The sequence below is a fragment of the Spea bombifrons genome, chromosome 5 (assembly GCF_027358695.1).
Source record: "Spea bombifrons isolate aSpeBom1 chromosome 5, aSpeBom1.2.pri, whole genome shotgun sequence".
Classification (NCBI taxonomy): Eukaryota; Metazoa; Chordata; class Amphibia; order Anura; family Pelobatidae; genus Spea; species Spea bombifrons.
The window spans coordinates 51,748,548-51,770,609 of record NC_071091.1 but is presented as its reverse complement, the minus strand read 5'-3'; the positions used below and the strand labels follow the sequence as shown (position 1 = coordinate 51,770,609).

General features: G+C 36.8%; 1 protein-coding gene across 1 annotated transcript; it reads right to left on the bottom strand.

Annotated features, from left to right (window-relative positions):
* Positions 1-1,760: 1,760 nt before the first annotated feature.
* Positions 1,761-21,634, bottom strand: LOC128497661 (uncharacterized). Its single transcript, XM_053467824.1, has 14 exons — positions 21,617-21,634; positions 18,604-18,691; positions 17,537-17,629; positions 13,027-13,051; positions 8,939-9,019; positions 8,505-8,647; positions 7,673-7,783; positions 7,232-7,289; positions 6,235-6,253; positions 5,170-5,188; positions 4,918-4,953; positions 4,120-4,227; positions 3,299-3,437; positions 1,761-3,136 (listed from the first exon to the last, which is right to left on the bottom strand). The coding sequence occupies exons 2-14, from the start codon at positions 18,658-18,660 to the stop codon at positions 1,761-1,763; spliced, it is 2,265 nt and encodes a 754-aa protein (XP_053323799.1). The 5' UTR covers positions 18,661-18,691; positions 21,617-21,634.
* Between the last annotated feature and the right edge of the window lie 428 nt (positions 21,635-22,062).

Below are 22,062 nucleotides of genomic sequence, written 5' to 3'. Positions count from 1 at the left end.
AGGAGGAGACTTCCCTCCACTTGTTCTGGCAGTGCCCGTTTGCACAGGCCTTGTTCAGAGCCCTGGAGCTGGATCTCAAGGACTCTATCGAGAGAAAGTACCTGTCCTACCATTCGGTACTTTACGGACTTTTTCCAGGGACACACACGGAGAGCGCCATTGAGGATGCTTGGCGCCTCATGTGCTGCGTAAAGGACGCTTTATGGTTTGCCAGGAACCGCCTGGTGCTGAGGAGGGAGCAGGTCACAGTCCGTGACTGCCGCAGGCTTATCCACAGCCTGCTGAGAGACTACTCTCTCAAGGACAGTCTAGAGGCTGAAGACTAGCCCCGTTCTCCTCGGCCCCCTTTCCCTCCCATTTCCCCAGGTTATGTTCCACTAAGTGCTAACCATATGTGCCACGTCTGGGAACGTAATTGTACACTGCTTCTACTGAGCTTTCCGTAAACTGAAGTCGTACTGTAACGTGTATTGCCCTGCGCTGCGTCGCAGTACTGCTTATCGTCTATCTGTGCTAATATTACTGATCTATGTATTCCTGCTAAAACAGGTTGATGTCTGTTTTATCATAACCAGTTTTGTATAATAAACTTAAATACAAAAATAAGCTTGCCGACACAATTTTAACCTGTCAGTAGCAGCCAGAAACAGATGAGTTAGATCACGACAGGGACAGTGTTAGACAAGACCATGATAGACTCAGCTAAGACTCTGTGTCGGTCTGACTGCAGTGCTGTCGTCTCACATACTAAAAGAAGGGTACTACTAGTGAAGAAAATTGACTGAGGTATATTGTAGATGCTGTATAGACTATTCTTTGGAATTACTTTAAGTTTTGTACATATTGGTCTTCAAATTTGATCTGATCTAAAAGGGGCAACCTATGCTTCAATTAATAACATGCAATCAAGTACATTTTACATGTCTTTAATGTACATACTATGTAACCATTCACAGTGCAGCTTGGAAAAAGTATGTGAGGGGGAGGTCTTAGAGCTTAAGAGATCCAGACGAGATTTTGTATTACAGGATCACCAGCAGCATTATGCCAATGGACACAACTTAGTCCTTCTTTTACTTTCTACCGGGTGGTAAAAAAGTATGTGTTGTATTGTTTGTTTCCTCAATGGGAAAAACTTATATTTGCATTAATAGGGGTTCTTTAGTTCTGAAATAACTTGCTCAATTCATTTTAGAATAGAGAATATCATCCAAATATCCAATTACTACTGTCACAATGGTAAAAGCCAAGCCTGCAAGATAAACCATGTTTATTTGAATATATACCAAACCCTTACTTTTTGTTTCCTCTTTTTGTTATCAAATGATTCTCCAAAGCACAGAACTGGATTATAACATCACAACCAAATGTAGTTAAACTCCTATGGATATTAAATGATATCATAGCGCCAACACTTTTTGCTATAACAAGTGTTTATTTTTATCTGTTCACAAATAATGAGAAACAAAAAAATACAAAAACACTGAACAAATTGTTTTCATAAAACTAAAAAAAAAAAAAAAAAAAAAAAAAAAGATTTTCCTCGAGGAACATGCACGAACTAATTTCCAGGTTCTTTCCTCTTGTGTACAAACATGGTCATTCAGGTTGCTTGGGAGAAACCTCTCCAAGGTTTTAAAAACTGCAGCTTTCAAATCAAATCCAATCCATTGCTGTAAAATAAAATTACATTTCACCTCTCACTGGAAAAACAAAACCGAGGAAAATCTGAATCTCGCTGAAGCTCATGTTACTTTAGATTATTTCAACTTCTGTGTTTCTGCATATTCGGCAAGTATTGCTGACACGGTAAACAAATCCTTTCCTCTAATCTTTTTTAGTATTTCTGCTGACAAGCCTGCTGTATTAACATCTAATGATGGCTGTCTCGAGTCGTATAGACCCCTTTCTGAAGGAGGTGAAATACGATCACGGTCTAGCCTGGCGCGCTTGGCTTGATAATCAAATATTTGAGGTACTAGGTCTCTTTCACGTAAGCTAGATTCACCAAGAAATCTTTCAGAAAGATGAATTGGTCTTGAGTGATAATCTAGATCATGAGGCTTCATCTGTGGTGGTGGTGTCAGGTCTCGCCTCCTTTCAATTAAGTGAGATGAATGAGCCCTGTTGAGCCTGCCTGGTGAAAATCTCTGGTTTGGCTGGTAACTGGACATCATGTCTTTATGAAAAACATCATGCCTTGGAATCCCTTCCCGGTTAAAATCTTCCTCTGCATCTCTGTAATTTTCAGATGAGTGAGACGTGGCAGATGTTCTGGGAGGCAAAGATACTCTTGTATATGGTAGAGGTTGTTCTCTATAATCATCATACTGATAATCATTAACTCGTGTTGTCACATAAGGGTCACTGTAGGATGGGTCATTTTGATTATCATACGGATCAGTATCAGATGCATGTGGATCAGGATAAGGATCCCTTTCCAAAACAGTATTGTCATATGCAGAGGCATATGGAGCGTCCTCAGATCCATGGAAGCCTGTATTACGAGTGTCACCCATTGTGTTACGGTATTCAAGATCCCCAAAACCTTGTTTAGATGTGTCAGGGTAATTCTGGAAGTTCTGTCCTGTTAGCAATGCAGAACGATCTCCCATTGGGGTATTAAATGTGTTTTGGAGCAAAGAAGCCACCTGCATTAGTGAATTCAAGTTTGGATTTCCCATGCCAAGTCCACCTGGAGCTGTATTATCCCTGACCAAGGAAGCAAGTTGTGTCATCAGATCCTGGTTTACTTGTGCAGTGTCCATGTTTGGATTATTATCTTGCAACAATGTTTTTAACAACATTAGTTTTTTATCCAGCTGCATGTTTCCAGTGTTCTGGTTGTCTGTGGGTAAAGCATTCAATAATGTCCTTAATTTTTTGAAAAATACAATATCTTCTGAGCTCAATTCATTTTCAGGAACAAGTTCAGGTTGAGGGCAGTTCTGAATATTGTCTCTAGGATTAGGCAAAAAGCCTTCCAATTGATTTGGCCTTTGGATGAAACTAATACTACTATTGTTTTCATGTAGTGGAGTTCCCAAATTCATCAGCTGGTTTGTCCCTGTGCCATGAATAATTGGATTTGGAAGGTGACCTTGAGCGCCCAAGCTCTGTTTCATTATCATATTTTCTATGGAAAAATGGGTTGAGAAAAAAAAAATATTAGCAAGAGAAACTGATAGGAACAAGAACAGGTACATGCAAATACAACATGCAATCTTATGTATGAAGACTATAAGAACCACAAACATTATATACGCAAGTAAATATATTTATGACAGTAATGAACTACCTGCAGTGTTTGGGTTGAATGGCGGGTTGTTCCCTGGCATTTTCTTCTGGCTCGATTTAACAGTATTTCGTTCCATCAATGAATTCTGTATTATTGCTACAGCCACATCTTTTGCTTTTGCAACTCTAGCAGGAAAAAGCTGAAACAAACATAAAATGCAAACATAACAATGAGGCGCCATTTTCTTTAATAGAAATTCTCTATAGTACCCTCCCAATCTAAGTGTCTAAATCTAATTGTTTCTTTGGAGTTAACTTATTCCTCTATCTCATGTCCAAGTCATTACACTTTGTGTTGTTAATCATATTGTTACAGAACTGAGTATGCCAACATAGGTTCAAGACTAAGGTGCCTCATAAAACCATGGAGTCTGGAAGACTGCAATAAGTAATATTTGGATTCACAGAATCCTGGCATCTCTGTAGAATTCCTTTGCATTTTTTCCACTCAATGTAGGCTTGCAAATAGGTCATAGGTGGTTGCAGCAAGCAACAGCCTTGGTGTTGGAATTCTGAAATCATCAGTATAAATGGCATATAGCACTTTATTACACAATTCAACCTCAATATTATAACATAATAGTTAAAAATAATAAATGCAAGAGACAGAATGACTGCTTTCTCATTCTGTAGACTAAGATCTGCCATCACTTGCAATAAGGTATCTTGAGCGTACTACACACACCCTTTAGTGTGGGTACATAATGTCTTTTTAGTGTTTGCTTCTACCAAAAATAAACATTTGAAATTTTGATTTTAATTATTTTTTAACTAACAAGACACGAAAGTGACTTTTACCAAAATAAATCACTGACTACTTACAGATTCTTCATTCGCTTTTGCAGTGTATACTTTTAAGCCTTCTGTTAACTTATCTGTGAGATTTGTAACTTTAGTTGCTTCGGACTCTGATTCAATATTAAAGTTTTCCTGTTGAAGAACATGCAACCCCATGATATCATCTCTAGGATAACATACTGAAGTTAAATCAAGAAAAGCCAGTGCAGTTTGTCAGACAAAGAAAATTGGTATATATATATTATTCCTAATACTTGCAATGTTGTTGCAGACTTAATGTGCTAAAACAAACAAAAAAAAATATGCAATGCTGGTCATGCACCTATTAGCTGTTAAAAATATCAAGGTCACTGACTGAATGTCAAAAGTAACTCAAGATAGAAAACACTCTTTAACAGGCTTATCATAAAGTTAACAAAAGACTTGCCACTTTTAAGAAGACATGACTCCACCGATAAAGTGCGCATATTAAACAGATTTGCAATCCACTGTTGGAACTGGCTGATGGCGAGTATGTTGTGCGTGCACAGTGGCAACTAGGTGATGTTTTTGCCCAACCACATCTCCTGCAAGCCAAGGGGCTCGAGAGGAGAGACAGGGCAAATACATAGGAGAGGTTCTGCAGAAACTGTCTATGCATTTACAAGGAGACAAAAACACACGTTTAAAGTGCTCATTTGTCAGAAATGCATCAATACGTTTATCTAAATTGTCTAAAAAGACCTTACTAAACAACTTTTATCTAAAAGGAGATACGGAAAAATACACATAATTCAAACAGTTTCAATTTTCATGAACGATTTGTTACACAGCATTACGTACCAAATATTCTAAAGCTTTCTTCTTTCTTGATTCACTCTGTAAAAAAAAACAAAACATTTTAGAACGTCATTTGTCTAAGACAGTTTAAATACAACAGTAAATCGTAACATTTGCGTTAAAAAATTATTTCTCAATAGCTCAGTCAGCATCGCCAAGATACTGGAGAGAATGTTGTATATGCATAACCTATGAGAAGCAAAAATAACAGAATATACGAAACAGTGTATCAAGCTCCAACAAAATTACACTTACATTTCCTTCAATATCCCACCTGAAAAACAAAAAATATAAAGTTTGAATTACATATGCAAAGTAAAGGGTAATGGGCTTTTTTGACTCACTAGTAATTTGCTTCACAGCTATTCAGCAATATAAGTAAGTATGAAAGCAAGTGTGAGTTCTGGTTAACTAACCACGAAGCGTATTCCGATTTTCTAGGTAAAGTAGGGAAAGAAAACCTATAAAAATCCTCATCCATTCTATTACCCCTCAGGCGTAATTAGAAAACCATTACACCAAACTAAATGAATGCACAAGGTTATAGGGTGAAGGAAAATACATTTTCAGGTAATTCCTTTGCAATCCTGGCAGCACGAAATGTAGAGGTACAGGTTAAAAAAAACCCAAAAAAACCGCTGGTAGACATTATTTCCAAAGGTCACAAGTACAGATGTGCGGGATTCGAGCCTGAATTGCTGCCTAAGATGTCACTACTGAACGCATTGAATAGACTCTTCCCTTTCCTGCAACAGTTATAGACCTCATTTAGAAGATGCTGGACCCATAGGGCAGCTATAGGTCTGTTAACCTTATGCCCCATAGTGACCCTACCTTAGCTATCTCTTTGCGGACCATACTTTAGTCCACTGTCACAAGCGTGGGATGCGAAATCCAAACCTTTTGAATAGAATTGTCTGTGCAATCCTTTGTTGCAATCAGGGCATTCTCTTGGCAGCCACACTTGTGGCAAACCATAAGGAAAACAACCCTGTTTAAACTCCACTGTGCTGCAGTATCACATGGCAACTGAGAATCCATTCTGGTGATCCTGGCTACTTGACATGGATAAGACTCTTGACATGATGATCACAAAATCAAAACTTGTAATTGATTTAAGCAATAACTCATTTTACAATATATAATTATAGAACTAGAATTTAAAACCAGGGAAAATGCATCCCAGGCTAGGAACACTATTTAGAATTTGTGTAAAATGTGTTTTTTTGGCAAACACAAGTACTTTGTATAGTACACAGAATACCAGATAAGAGAGAGCAACAAGAAAGCTCCAATAAAGCATGACATCTGTCTCCTTACCTTGATTTCCTTTGTGATTCTGTAGAAAGAGAATTATGAAATGAATACTACTAATACCAAATAATGGAACAAGTTAATCCATGCTAAATGTATTTCATTTACCTAGCTGTTCTATAGGATTTATTATATAGACATTGTGTATTCTTTCTCTGGAACCTGCCTACAAGCGTGCTTTTTCCCATCCCATCATAGTTTGACTTTAGTTCTTCAAGGTGAGTTATATAAAATGTGAAACTGTTTATTAACCATGTAGCAATAAGAATCATGTCACATCAATGATGTAGAAACAATTTATGAAGATAAGTGGAAACCGCGAAAAAAACCCACAGGATCCTTACAACTAAAATACTACTAGAACTCCATTAACACTTTAGTAGGGTGCACTCATTTAGGATGGCTTTATTTCTTATATGTTTTGATCTACAGAAAAAACCTGAATCTGTGTTTCAATGCAGATTTAGAAATAAAAAAAAATGAAAAACACAAGATTCTCCATAAAAAAAAGTCTATCCACAATACATTGATTAACAGCAAATAACTATAGTTTCGTGTAAAATTCTAGTTACCTTGATTATATAACATGCACTTTTACTAATGCAATGTAGAGTGCCTTGCAAAAGCCGCCCCCCCATGGCATTTTTCCTATTTTGTTGCATTACAACCTGGAATTACATTTTTATTTGGATTTCATGTAAGGGACATACACAAAACAGTCCAAATTGGTGGGAAGAAAAAATAATTTAAAAAAAAAAACAAAACAAAAAAACCCCAGAAAAGTGGTGCTTTGCTATGAAGCCCCTAAACAAGATCTGGTGCAACAAATTACCTTCAGAAGTCACATAATTATTATTGGAAAAATGCCAAAAGGGGTGAAAACTTTTTGCAAGGCACTGTATAGGTTTGTTATCTGTCTTCAAATATTTTATGGTAAATTACTACAAATATAATGAAGTGAAAAAACAAAAAAACACTATACAAAATCAACAGATGGACTCACTTTTCAGCTGAGGTACTTTTAAAGTCAGCAATGATTCCAGTTTGGTTGCCGGATCAATCTGAAAGGTAAGAAATACACCAGGAAACATATGCAATTTTTCCTATTGTGATACTTTTAGGAACAAGTTTTCAAGTTGTGAATGTAACCTGTCTCTCACCAAAGTCAACAGGGCCACACTATTCGAGGTTAATATTAACTAGAAAAGATTTACAAGCATTTTCCAAGCTCTCAAACCATGAGATCTACTACAGAAAATGAATCCAAGTCGCTGAGTACCACCCACATGGCACATGTTACACTGAAAATGCAAATTATGCAACAAAAGATCTGCTACTTTATTACTCTTTTTGGATACTAAATCATATGGCAAACAGTAATATTATATACCCACAATTATTAACCACTAGGATAAAGAATATAGTATTTAGGTCACTTAGTTACCTTGTACATCTTGATCCCCTCTTCCTGCTCAATTTCTAGAGCCATTCTCTTCATGAACGAAGCCAGGTCTTTGTTGAATGGAGCTTTCAACACAAATGGATACTCTCTTGCCTGTTTAATGGAACCAATCAATGTTGAAAACATCTACATTCATTTACGTGTAAATTATGGCAATGCTCAAGTAGTATGTTCAACAGGCTTTCATTACTCATAGTGTCCGACTGGTTAATTAACACTGCGTCATTCTATTGCTTACCCCAGGCAGTATGATAAAGGATTGGGCCAAGATAACAGAACTAGAACACATACACAGTTTTAGGCAGCTGCATATTAGCTATATTATATACCATTATAAAAAAGAAAAATGGACAATATTTTTGGAAAGGATTTTTAATATACTAGTAATAAAAAACGGTGGGCATTCCCCTTGAAGTTAAAAACCATGATGTGACAATCAAGAAGCTGTCTCCTGCTTAGTAGCTCACTCTGTCATTACTGAGCCTTTTGGTTTTTTCTTACTGCGCATGTCTTGGTAATAGGAAAGTAAACTTTGGTCTGAAATATACATATATTTAATGTTGTTCTAAACAGTCTTTGACCCGTCACCAAAATAATGGCTTTGATCAAAACCGTTTCAGCATAAAAATAGATGCAAAAAAAAAAAAAAAAAATATGTTAGTTCCTAGAAAAATTAAATAACAGAATGGCCACATAATCTTATGGCATGTATTAGGTTAAATCTATTGAACATACAAGAGCAGCAACTACAGGTTTAGACAAATAACTAGTGATTCTATACTAGCACCGCAAAAACAACTTCCAATCTACTCACCAAATATAGCTTCCTATGTCTCGAGCCCGTAAGATGCTCTATCATGGGAGCTAACTCGGAATCCACATCACAGATCTCACATTTGTATTTTGTCTCAATTTTATCTGTTTTCTTTTGTTTGTATTCAGTGACATATTCCAACCCTGTATGAGACCAAAGAAAAACAAATAAACATGCGTGTTTATATAGCCATTGTTTAGTTACAATTCCATACAACCACTTCTATCTGCTAAAAGATTTTTAAAAAAACAGGGTACATAAAACCCTTATTATCCTGCTATACACGACTATCATTTTAGTGTCAGCATCTTAAAAAGAAATTTGATTCTGCCAAAATACACACATACTTCTGGCATTTTATCTAGTATCTGTATTGTTATATGAAAGAAGGAGGGACAAGAACATCGGACAATATATATTGTAGACGCACATACCAATGAGAGGCTCTCTGTCTGGTCTATTTATATAATCTCTTAGGGAATGCATAGATTTTTGGGGTTTGTTGTTCCACCATCCTGCGAAAATATAAATGGTAACAATGTAATAACTCAATACAAAAATATTGTACCACTATGAAGACTATTTTGGTACATATAGATACCACCACCTTAACAAAATTTGTCATTAACCTAAAAAGTACATAGAAATAAAAGAGGGGCTGTGAATCTTAAATTTTGCCCCAAACAAAACAAAGCCAGCCAAGGGAAATGCTTCAAATCAAAGCCTAAACTGAATTTGTAGCAATCTATATCTTCTAAGTGGGACTTGAGTAATGCCAGAGGACAGTTATAGTTAAATACACATAAAAAATACCAACCCAACCTTTTCCAGGTACCCTCCTGATAATGAAAACAAATCAAGATGCTCAAATTAAAATGCCTATTTCATATACTGCATAGAAATGGCCCTATTACATATCAGGCCCCAAACCACTCATGTGCCATCTGCTAGGGCTCCCTAGGGCATGCCGACTTTCAGGACAGATTCAAAGGCCTGAGTATCAAAAGGAAATAATAAGAATTTTTAATCGGGATTCTTTTATTTAACAAATACATACACATCAAAGCTTCACAAGGCCCCTATAAATTTGTTTCAACATTAACAGCGTGTGTGCCATTTTTAAGTTCTGTTGGATAATGTCCATAACAACCTGCTAGGTATTGTGAAGTAATGTATTACATTTGTTGGATTAAATAAATATTTATACATAATAATTATGGAATATGCAAATACTAAAGTGATTAACATACCCCTAGAAATGATCCTCCATTAGACGTTTACATATAGGCCAGGAGGATGACCATTTCTAAACGGATAGCACAGATGGGATTCAGTGCAACGCTAGGGAATGTTCATGTTTAGCAAGAAGGAACTGGGGCACCGGGGATGGTATAAATGTGCTTCTTGAGGTTGTTCCTGCTTCACGTTGCAAGGAAAGAGAGAAACAATGAAGCTTCACACTTCTTTGGATACATTAAGCAAAATAAACAATGACTGCCCAGTTATTGGGTTAAGATTATAATACGGGTCCAAATGAGCAACTCATCAAAGGTCAGATTCACAAAAAATGCAAAAGATGCACCAGGACACTCATTTGTCCCTTAACAACAAATGGAAAGATGCGGTTCTAAAAGGTAAACTGGACTTTTTAAAAGGCGTGTAGAAGTTTAAAACTAGAAGGAAAAATGGATAAGAGATAGAAATAACCTTTCCAAAAACACCTTATCCAAGTTGGATAACTGTAACTCACTGTGGTGAAAGGGGCAAAGAAAAAAGTTGATGTGATCTATAACACCTGAACAATGCTGTACATCCTTCACATAAAACGCTACCGGAATAAAAGTTGCACAGTTTCTCTGAGAGGTATTTACCAATATTACTGAATTACAAATGGTACACTGAAATGTTTCTCTATGATAGTTTAAAATAAAAAATGTTGTTTTCAGAATTATTGTAACAGTGTACTTTTGAAACTCTCAGTTTATACGGATTAATGTTGAAGGATTAATGGCAAGCTGTGGATCTGAGGTAAAACGTAGACTGCAGAGCACTACACAGACATATAGCAATATAAATCCAAAGAATACGAAACAGATAAAAAGTAGACTATCCAAGTGTGTTCATTTGGATCAGTTATAGCAAAAGTAAAAGCTGCATTACGGCACCAGAAATGCCTAGAAAAGGCTCGTCATTGCTAAGAAAAGTCCATCAATGTTCAGTGTTCAAAAAAAGGGGACTTTTGTGAGAAACCACGGAGATGTCAAGCGGTCTCTGTGAGGAACATACTGAATTCAGTGGTTAGGTGTAGAGCAATGGTGCACCAATCAGCTTTATCAAGAGCCTCTGCATGGAATAGTGGCAAGAAAGAAGCCATTACTCAAAAAGGATCAACTGACAATGTATGGAGTTTGCCAGAAAGCATAAAAAGCTCCTCATCTGCACTTGCCTCAAAAACACTACCAATCCAGTGAAACATGGTAACGGTAGCATCAAACTTAGAGAATGTTTCTCATTAGCAGGGCCTGGGCAAAGCTGAAGAGAGAATGGATGGTGAAAAAAAATACACAACATGAAGAGATTGAAAGGAGACCCCCCCCTTTCTGCAGATCAAATATCCCATGCTCAAGGTCAATGCACGATTGGAATGGGGCAAGACTGAAAAGGTAAATGTCCTAGAATGGCCCAGTCTAAATTCGGAACTCAATCCCATGAAGAACTGAAGGGACTATTTGAAAATGGCAAAACACAGAGCATTGTGAATGCCGCCTGGGGGAAAATGGTCCAAAATGAGCCTGATTTGACAAATACTTACCATGAAAGCTATTGTGTTATAACACTGAATACATGTTCCTCACACTTATTTTGTTCCAGTCATCTTCTTCCAACTTTCAATTTATTTTCTTGCTTAAGACACAATATTAAGACTATATCATAACACTTTTAGGAGACTTTTGTACAGGATTTCTTGTGGTTCTTCCAATGGCAATATGCCTATGACTCAATGCAGAATAATCAATAACATCTCTAGGTGCCTGATCTGCTTCAAGGTTTTGCGAGGATTATGGTTCTTTTCTTTTTCAACCTCACTTTCCTTTATGCTTCAATGAAACCAATCCTGTTTTCTTTTGTGGATATGAATGATCCTTGAAATGCTTCCACACTAACATGCTTTTATAAAGCAATATTTTTAATTTAAATGTATTTATATTTTCTCACACAGAACGTTAATGGGGTCCAATCCCCTGTGATAACCATTCAGGATCTGAAAATGATAATACTTCACAAGAATGCCACTATCCAAAGCAAATAAAAATACTGTACACGTAGATGTAGAACCAATGCAGAAGCAAAAATATAATGAGGTAGAAAAAACAATAAACATTGTTTAAAAAAAAATTTGAAAAACCTACAGCAAATTTTGAGCTTTTTAAACAAATATCCGTTGTTCAAAGCTACATATAAAAGAATATCAAAAAATGCAAAAACATTTGTCTGTATGGCACAAAATCCTACATTCAACTAACTAATATCTAACTACTGGTAGGGTAACCTACTCAACCCAGATTCCACTGGCCTTGGTTAATCCCAAGTATGACCACATGTTGACTGTCATAAAATGAAGTAATATGAATTTATGCTTGGCCCAATTAGTTTGCATGCCATGGTTATGTAGCAAGCAAACATGGTAAATGCACAAGGCATCATCAGGAAAAGGCAGTAACAGAAAATTAAGAAAGAAAGGTACAAGAAAGCTAAAACCCCTTCCTGTAACATAATGTGTATAACTATATTTAAAAACATGCTGGCAGAGACAATGAATGCCTAATTTGACAGAACATCTTCCACTAAACAGAGAGGGAAATAAAGTTCTCAAAGGATCAAAAAAATAGCATAAACTGAAAAAGGCAATGTAAAACAGAGATTGTTTCCTCTGCTGTGAACTTACACAACATATTTCAGCCTGAAACATATCACTAGTACTTTTTGAATGGATCAACAAAAACAGAAGTATAGTGATTATTTCTGGCAACCCTGGGGCTACCATTTTCATTAGAAAAACAACTTGTCCTGGTCTGACTAGAACACTTATGAGCATCTTCAAATGGCTGTTTACTTAGGTTTACCTTTTTCTCCAAACATTTAATTCTTCTGAACTGCTTTTAACTTGAAGGTGCTGTTCTACCTACTCTGCCGAATTTACCATTTTTCTAGAGCAGACATCATTTCTTGTGTTGCAGAATGTCCAAATTTTTTTTTTTTTTAATCAAGTAAAATTATACTTAAGTATGCTCAGTTATTCATAACATTTATAAAAACTCATTGTGGTGAACTGTATATACCACAGTTTTTCAAAATGCCAAATTGATGTTAAAAACAATGTTCCAGATTTTAGTCAAAATAGGCAATATTTAAAAAAAAATTATGGCTGATCACATAATAATAAAAATCAGATTTCTCTTGAATGTATTTCGATACCTACCAATTCATTTCGGTTTTATATTTGTAGACATTGAAGACTTACCTGGCTTATTAAGTGGTCTTTCACTCTGTAAATATGAAGATGCAAGTCGATCCCAAAATAAAAGAAAAAGGATTTTGTTAACAATGAAAATAACAGCATTTATATTACTAATAATCATATAGCATAAAGGCCAACAATTGTCATGAGGACAGAGGTTGAAGTCTTTATACTAAACATGATAAAGATGTGAAAAGCAATTCTTCAATCTTGCATCACATTTTTTCCTGGTGTTCAAAAGGAAAATAAAATTTAAGAACAGAAACAGTGTTAATCTACATGTAATCACCTATAAGATCAAAAAGTAAAAAAAAAAAAAAATACATTAGATATGCTGAAAATAGATATTTATAGTAATTTAGACTTCGCTAAATTTTGCTATAATTATCCATAAGGAAGGAAACACTGAAGTAGAACACTTTGCCCCACCAGCTTTAGAGGTGTGTGTTCAATTTAGTGATGCACCATCCTGAATCAAGGGCCACAGATACGTCCACACTGTCCTTCATTTTTCAAGATGTTTATTTTCAAGACTAGATGAAATTTGGGAATTTATTCAAAAACATTTTCCCTGACACCTACTAAAAAGAAGAATGGATATCAGGGGACTATGTGCATACTTTAATATGCATTCTATCTAATGTAGGAGCCGCACCACTGCAGGTGCCTTCCTTCTCCATGGTCTGACGATTCTTGCCACAATCCATGGCAAGAAAGTGCTCCCGTTAAAAATTACCGGGATCACTTTCTGTACGTGCGTATGGGGGTCTGATCCCAGAGCCAGGGCTGGAGCTGACAGGCAGTAAGTTTATGACGTGCAAGGAAATGTGGCAAAATGCACAAAAAAACCCCACAACTTTAAAAGAACCATGCAGCTGTCATATACATTGAGGTCCATATGACGGCTGGAGTATCCTATTAATCAGAGCTTCATTTTTAAATTAGTATCCAATCAGCCACGTGTTTGGTATAAAGGGAAGTAGTGAGAGAATACAACGAAAGGAGACCGTGAGATGATGTGCTCAAATGAAGCCGACTGCTCTGTCAACCAAGCTCAGCTTCAAATCGATGTAACAAAAGCAGGATGCGAGGAAAAGGTAAGGTTGCTTTCTCTTCAAGATTGTGTCCAAGATTTCTAAAGATTGTGTCCACGTGCGTAGTACATATGCAAAACTTAGGACATGACTTAAGAAAGATAACGCCAAAGTATGTTCCACATTTACTGTCACACAACAATCATATGAACATTTTAACAGGTTATAATCTCTTCATCATGCAATATCACATCTTCTGAGAAGATCCTGTCATTATTCCAAATAGACCTCCTTAAAGATATGTATAAGCAGGTTGTGCCTAGAAACAAATAGAAAAAGAAAAAACACAGGTCCAATATATTAAGATTATTGGCTGTTACCAACAATCACTTACATTTCATTCTTTTAATCTTCTAAACGTCTTCTATGTTGCTACATGAGGGTTAGTCAGCTGAGGCGAGATAGACATACCTACAACATAAGGAACGTCCAAAGTACAGGAGAAGGAGATGGAGAAGCACCAAGCTTGCTCAACCCATCTAGCAAGGCACTGGGTATGAACCAACGCCAGCTCTCCCAATTACTTATATATAGAACAGTTGACCCTTATGATCAGTTATTGAAATTCTACAAAGCCAGCCAAAGAACAAATACACATCTTTTCACTGTTCTTCCTGTCCAATTGAAGAATAAATGTAAGATTTCTCCATTCACATATGCCCATCTGGAAAGCCTCATTTTCTCTCTTACATTGGTCCTTTTCAAGTACATTTCCCAAGAGACATACACTGGAATTGAAGCATATTATCATTTCAGGGAGCGTCTTCAACTTGTCATGTAATGGTCTCTGAATTACTACATATGTGACTGGTTAGGCACAAAAAAAAAAAAAAAAACTTGTGAAAAGTGAAAAATACTGTGCCACCATAATTTGGAAAATTCTTATTGCTTCCAATACCATCCTCTGGATTCAGATTTTAACCACAAAGAAAGACACATGCTAATGCTGCAGATTAGCTTTTCCACAATGTTCTTTACACTCAACAGGTATGAAAGCAAGATGTTCTTGATGCTGTATCCTCTTCCTGCATGTTATGTTAAGAAGTAATATTTTAAAGGAAGCCTTTCTTCAATTGAAAGCAGATTTTCTAGACCATTGCTGTTGTAACCAAATTTCTTGCTTATAGCTTCTCAAACACTCGTTTGAGAATGTTCTTCAAGGGTTAATATCTTAGTTTGCATATCTTGAGAGGTTATTGGTACCTTATAAACAGAAATCATTTCCATCATGTGTTTACTTAAAGGGTACAAAAAATATTTGTAAAACATTTTATACTTTTAAAAAATGTATATAACAAAACCAGTTTGATTATTTAATTGTTTTTACAACACTAAATAACTTTATTTACATAATCATATTTAGAATTAGCTTTGTATGTGCTTGTTTTACACTTGTACTGCAAACGTGACCAAATTCTCATAAAGTTAAAAACCACAGGCGCCTTGTACCATGATACTGTGTAACTTCATCCCAAAAATAGGATTGTGGGTTTTTCAGTATTAAAGTTCCAATAAGTTATCACGTTTGAGCCTTTTCATCCCTTGCAGTCTGCTGTGTGTTGAATTTAGGGATGCACCGATATATCGGTGGCTGAAATATAAATCGGCCGAAAAGGGCATTATTGGCAAAATGCCGGGGGAAAAAAAGACCGAAAATAATCGTCTGCAGGGGCTGGGCTGCTTACCTGCGCGTTAGTCGCACAGTGTGTGAGCAGCATCTCGGCCATGAAAAGCAGGAACCCAGCGGATTCACTTCTTCCTGTGGGGACGTGCCAGAGAAGTTGGTCGAGAGGAAGCAGCAGGGCCCCTGCAGTAGTCTGCGAGTGAGAGATCTGCAGTTCAGGTAAGGGGGGAGGGTGTATGAGCAAGTATGTGTGATTAAGGGAATGAATATCTGTAAATGAATGAGTATATGAGTGAGTGTGTGTGTGGGGGGGGGTGCCATGGCATAGGGAGCTTGTAATCTCCTATCATGCCCTGGTTCTAGCATGTGCTGGCTGCCTGGGCATGATAGGAGTGTGATTGCTGTTTATATATATATATATATATATATATATATATATATATGTCTAATATTGTTATTGATTTTTTTTGGTGTTAACCATTTTTATTAAAAGTAAGTAACAAACCAAAATTGGACAAAAAAGTGCAACTATATATATTTGTTAACAGCAATGATATGCCTATCATGCCCAGGCATACCTAGATTCCAGCATGTACTGGCTGACTTTACATGATAGGAGTCCTGCTAACAATCATATAAGTAATATTGTTATTGAAATCACACTCCTATCATGCCCAGGTTCTAGCATGTACTGGATGCCTGGGCATGATAGCAGTGTGATTGCTGTTAATCATATATACCATTACATAAGTTATGGTGGGTAAAGGTGATGGAAACCCTTCCATTTAAATTTAAGGGGTAGTAGAAGTATTATTAAACACTCATCTATAGACACCAGACAAGCCAAAAGGCTTGCTTTTCCCTCAGAAATCTCATGCTATTGCATTTATTGTCCCATTTTGGTGTGTTACTTTTATTGAAAGTGTTTTTGTTTTTTTTAAGGGGGGGGTCATTTTCGCTTTGGTTTCGGCCAAGTGAATCCTGAATTTCCGGTTTCGGTCCAGAATTTTCATTTAGGTGCATCCCTATAATGTATAGAACTTTAACAAGAGAAGAAATGGCGGAATATTTAGAGCTCCAAGATCATGTTTTTAAGAAATAAAATGGCTTAATTGATGATTCAGAACCTATAAAAACTGAAAAGAAAAACATTTGTCCTTGCGACATAAAGTGAGAAATATGATGTCACCAGATCAAAGCCAGAATTATATTTGAGAGTTTTCTATATCCAAAAATAGCATCATACTGGCAGAAGAAAATTTTTAGCAATTTAAAATCAAACATAACATTCAAATTCACACTACAGCAAGCATATGAAATAGTGAATTAGGACACTACAGTCAATAGCACATAAATAATATATCAAACTGTTATTCAAAGATTTAATTTCCAATTTATTTTTCAATAGCAAGAGCAGATTCAGAAAAAAGTACAACATTACAGGCAAACAGTGAAAGAAAGCAGAAATAAATGCAAAAGGTTGTCCCCCTTCTGCTTCATTTAAATGTGAAAAACTCCAGGGCACCTCAATGTAAAATTAGTAAACAAAAACAAGCCCGAACATATTATTTATTATCACTGCTCTTATTGGAGAGAAACTCGATGGGGTAACCGAAAGCTACTGAAAAGCAGTGTTGTAAAAATGTTGCTATTCCTAGGATCTCCCCCCAAAAAAAGTCACAAGAACCAAAACATTTGTTCTCCACAAAACTAGAAGTGTGAATCAATGAGCATCAGCATGTGCAGAGAAAGGCTATTTATTCAGCAAATGTAAAAATACAAAACTACAACATACCCATACTGCCTGTGCATTGGTACCCGGGTTATGATTCTTCTCTTGGAAATGGGCCTGGAGTCTAGAAAATGTGTCACACGAAAATTTGCAGATCTGGACAGTAGATAATAATATAGACATGTAAGAATAGCTTACATAGACTAGGTTTACATTTCAGGGACTAAATTGCTTCTGACATATCATATATATGGCATGCAAGTAAGATTTCAAGCTTGCAAACCAAGATTGGCTAGGGAAACTTACTGTAGATATATATTCACACACACACACACACACACTATATATTCAGACTATGTCTAAGATATATAGGTGTAAGTTATTGCCACACAACAATCTAAATAAATATATGCAAAGCATAATACTAAGAATAGAGTGGATTTTAAGAAACTGTTTTAAGGAACAGTATAATGCCCCTCACACCCCCAGAATAGAATGCATATTAAAGCAAAATAAAGCTCTTATAAGATGCCCTTCAGCAGCATCTGCTCTTCTCCTTGAAGCACCCAATTGTTGTATTGAATGTGGAATGGAAGCACTTTAAACACATGTGCAGGGGTTCCGAGCAAACCTGTACATGCAGCAACCCCTATGCCAGCACGAGATCTGACTGGATGCGAGTAAATGACGTGTTCAACTGACCACAAAATTATTTAAAGGAACTACACAGTGCAGTGTAAAAATATTCACGTGCCCAATGCTCATATCAAACCATCCGGATTTGTCCACATGCTAGTTCAAATGCACCTACATCTTCAATATCCGATCAAAAGGTGTTTTTGTTCACTCATTACTGAACAGAGGTACCTGAATATAGGTACCTAACAATTTGTTAAGCACAAAATATGATCTTTTGTGCTTAACTTTGGAGTAGAATGGATACCGTCTTCTAAAACATGGGTTAACGAAGCTGAGGACAACAGCGTATAGGCAGAGTAGCAGCTCTAGCAAACTTTACAAAACCTGAGTGCGGCTGACATGCATTTTCATGGCTTTTTTCTCGGTAAAATTGTAAACCCTTTATAACTGAACTATTGTTTTTTTTCCCCCATGAAAATGGCAACACTTACTTGGCATGTGAACTGCTCCTGCCCAAAAGGCCATCTGCTGACTTGTTGATTTTGCATGGCTTTATTAAATATCTTTTGCTTCTTTTACCTGGATAAGAAAATAAAGGAAATTATAAAACACAATCATTATTAGACATTAAAAAGGAAGAAAGACAGTCTGAATATTTAATAGGCAACAGAGAAACACAAACTACTCCGAGGCATTAACCCCTTAAGGACCAGGTAATTTTATAACGTTTCCCCGAAAGAACCAGCACAATATTCATGTTTTTGTCTTCATTCAACTGTTATTTCCAACTAACTCATTTAGTTTACCCCCTGCATATTATACAGTTTTTTCAGGACAAGTTGGGATTTCTTTTGAAATAATAATAATGATATATAAACCATAACTTGGCATGAGAAAACTATCCAAAAAAATATATTTTGGTTTTGTAAACACCTCATACGCCTGGTATTTTCATCTAATTTGGTAGTTCCAAGGCTCATATTTCCATCGGGATTTCTTAAAAATGTAGGACTTATGCCCCAATAGTGGCTATAAAAAGTAAAACGGCTGATCCCACAGTATTTTACTAGGGGCATTTTAACCATATTTCAATTTAACCCCCAAACCCATATATTAAAAAGAGAAAAACTAGACAGCACCTAATCTGATTAGGGACACACTGGCATGTTCAGTGCAGCTGATTCCACAAACGCCTTTCACCATGTGTTTTTCCTATTGGATATGCGAAAGAACAAAAAAAAGTTCTTGATTTGTATTTCAGCAGCAACCTCAGCTTACATCAATACCCCACATACATGAGTAAGTCATGCTTCAGATGTTGTGGGGTCAAAACTGAAGCATGACATTTCAGTTTTCAAACGAGTCTTCGCCTCACTGTGCGTGCAGATGCAATCACATCTGCCTGCTGCCATTCCCGAGCATACTCTGCTCCGGGGGCACTACTGGCCCCCAGATCCCGCAGCTGAATCAACTTTAGGAGATGGTCCTGGTGCTTGCTGGACACAACCACTGAACCTCTCTCCTTGATGATCCACTAATCCTGAGCTCATAGATACCACAAAGTGCAAAGAGGCTTCAAATTTTTACAGTTTAACCAGGAAGGCACACTTCTGCTTTTGCAGGTAGAATCCAGATGAATATCAGTATGTGTTTTTTTTTTTTTTTTGGTTTTTTTAACTTGCACATGGAAATTTGCTGAAATCCCTTCCCTGGGTTAGGGGGCAATTTTTAAATGTGCTTCTACTTCCCGCAATGGCAAACCTTTGGCACACACGTCACAAAAGGCACAACAAAACCTCTGTTGCGGCACATTGTCAGGTAGCCAAATTACTATTTTTTTTTTTTTTTTTTAAACTGGCCCAAAATAAAGGGAGTGTGAGGTCTGTCCATACGGACCTCTGTTTCACTGCTCCCTTGCAAAGCTTGCTAGCTACTGATGCTGAGCGCCAGGACATGATGTTAAGCATTTGTTGGCAGCATTGTTCCTGCGATTGTGGCGACATGGGAACATTTTTTTTACCCATCATGTGTCAGGTAGTTTACTCATCCTCATTTCTCATGACGTACCTGGTATGTGATTAATTGCAAAGGGGTTAAATAGCATCACAGCTACTTCATGTTTGTTTTGGGGGACAAATGCCATAGACCTCTGGCCTCAATGCTTGCCAAGTCAGCCCTAGAGCTGACTGGATGTAAGTGTATAACATGTTCGGAGATGTGTTCCCCTGCCCAGAAATTATCTGGGGAGGGGAACATTTATGTGTGGAATTCTGCAGACCCCCCCCCCATTAATTTGCAAGAAGAAACCATGAGAACTTAAAGGGACCCTGCAACTATCGTGTGTCCACATCAGATGAACACATCTCCTGCTGCCTGCCCCCAAGAGGTATCCTCGTCAGTTCCAGAGGGTGTAATAAAAATTACTAATGAAAAATTATTTGATAAACCCCTTAGCCTCCCATGGATTTAGGGGCAATGCCACATGTAGGGATGATGGTTAAGATGCCACTTAGGGTGTATCTATCCAGATTGCACAGAACAGTGCAAAGATAATGATGATAATGATGATGATGAAGAATTTAAAAATAACTTTTTTTTTTTTTTTTTTGAATCCTATTACCCTAGCACTACAAGTAAAAACATATACCCTCCCTTCATTAACCCCAAACCCCTTAAATCAGTAGTATGAAATATAGCAAGGGATGGATGTAGCCCTCTAGGATATAAAAAAAAATGCATGTGGGGTACCACCTGTAATCAGGGGATGTTGCTAAACAAATTGGGTTATTGTTCAGTAGCGGCACACACTGTGTAGAATATATCCGAAACAACATTGCGAATACAGAGTGTAATTATTTCGGGGTTTTTTTTTTTACATACCGCTGATAATTATGATTTGAATGTTGTTACGGTTTCAAAAAGAAGCCTAACGGAGAACAAGGATGTGTAATTCGTGTGGATACATAAAACAGGGAAAAAGGTAATCTTTATTAACATGTGGTAAAAATGGCAAAACAAACTTCAGGGCATTAAAATACCCAAAACTCCCTGGTCCTGAAGGGTTAAAAAGATTACTTCTGTCCGGGTTTCTCATTTAGTTGATGACCACCATTAAGATAAGAGGTAGTTAAAAAGGGATCTGTCACTTTACCAAAACATGCATTTTAAAGTCTTACACAAAATATAAACACGTTCATACACCTAGCAGATATATATATATATATATAATATAAATGCATACACATAGTAACTATAGCATTTTTTCGAACCATCTAAGCGACACAAATTAGCATTCCTGCCTATATGCAAATTCCATAAAGCAGGATGTAAACATGGCGATGGATATACATATATGCATTTTTATCAGTCCCCACGTCAAAGATTCCGCATATCTACAACCGTGCCAGCGGCGAATAGTTATGCTGTACAATGCCGTGTATTCATTTAATAATATAAACAACACTTTAGCCGTCACGTTAGTACCTCTAAGGTATTTCAACATACATTACCATGAGATGTTCCGAGACCGTAAATAATAAGCGCCACTTCCGGTTTGGCTCTCGTCACCACCGAGACTTGCGTGCAAAACGATCACCGAGACGTGTGGTGGGATAGAGTGTATCCTTTTAGAGGGCGGTTACGCATTGGGCAGTAGACTTATTTGTTCTAGTCTCTAGCGGGAGGTTAGTCGTTGGGAGGGTTAGGGATGTAGCTGAGTTAACCAGGGGACGGTTTTGTTGCCCTTTTCATATTTTTCTCACAATTGCATGGATTTTAATGAGGCCTGTATACGATTCTTAGTTGATTTAAAGTAATACTAGTATGAGTCCACGTGGCGTGTGAAAGTACTGCAAAATCACTTAAAAAGTGGAATTTAAAATAGTCATGTATTTCAGTTTTTGTTGTGTACACCATTCTATGGGATGGGGCTTATTATTGTGACAACTGTT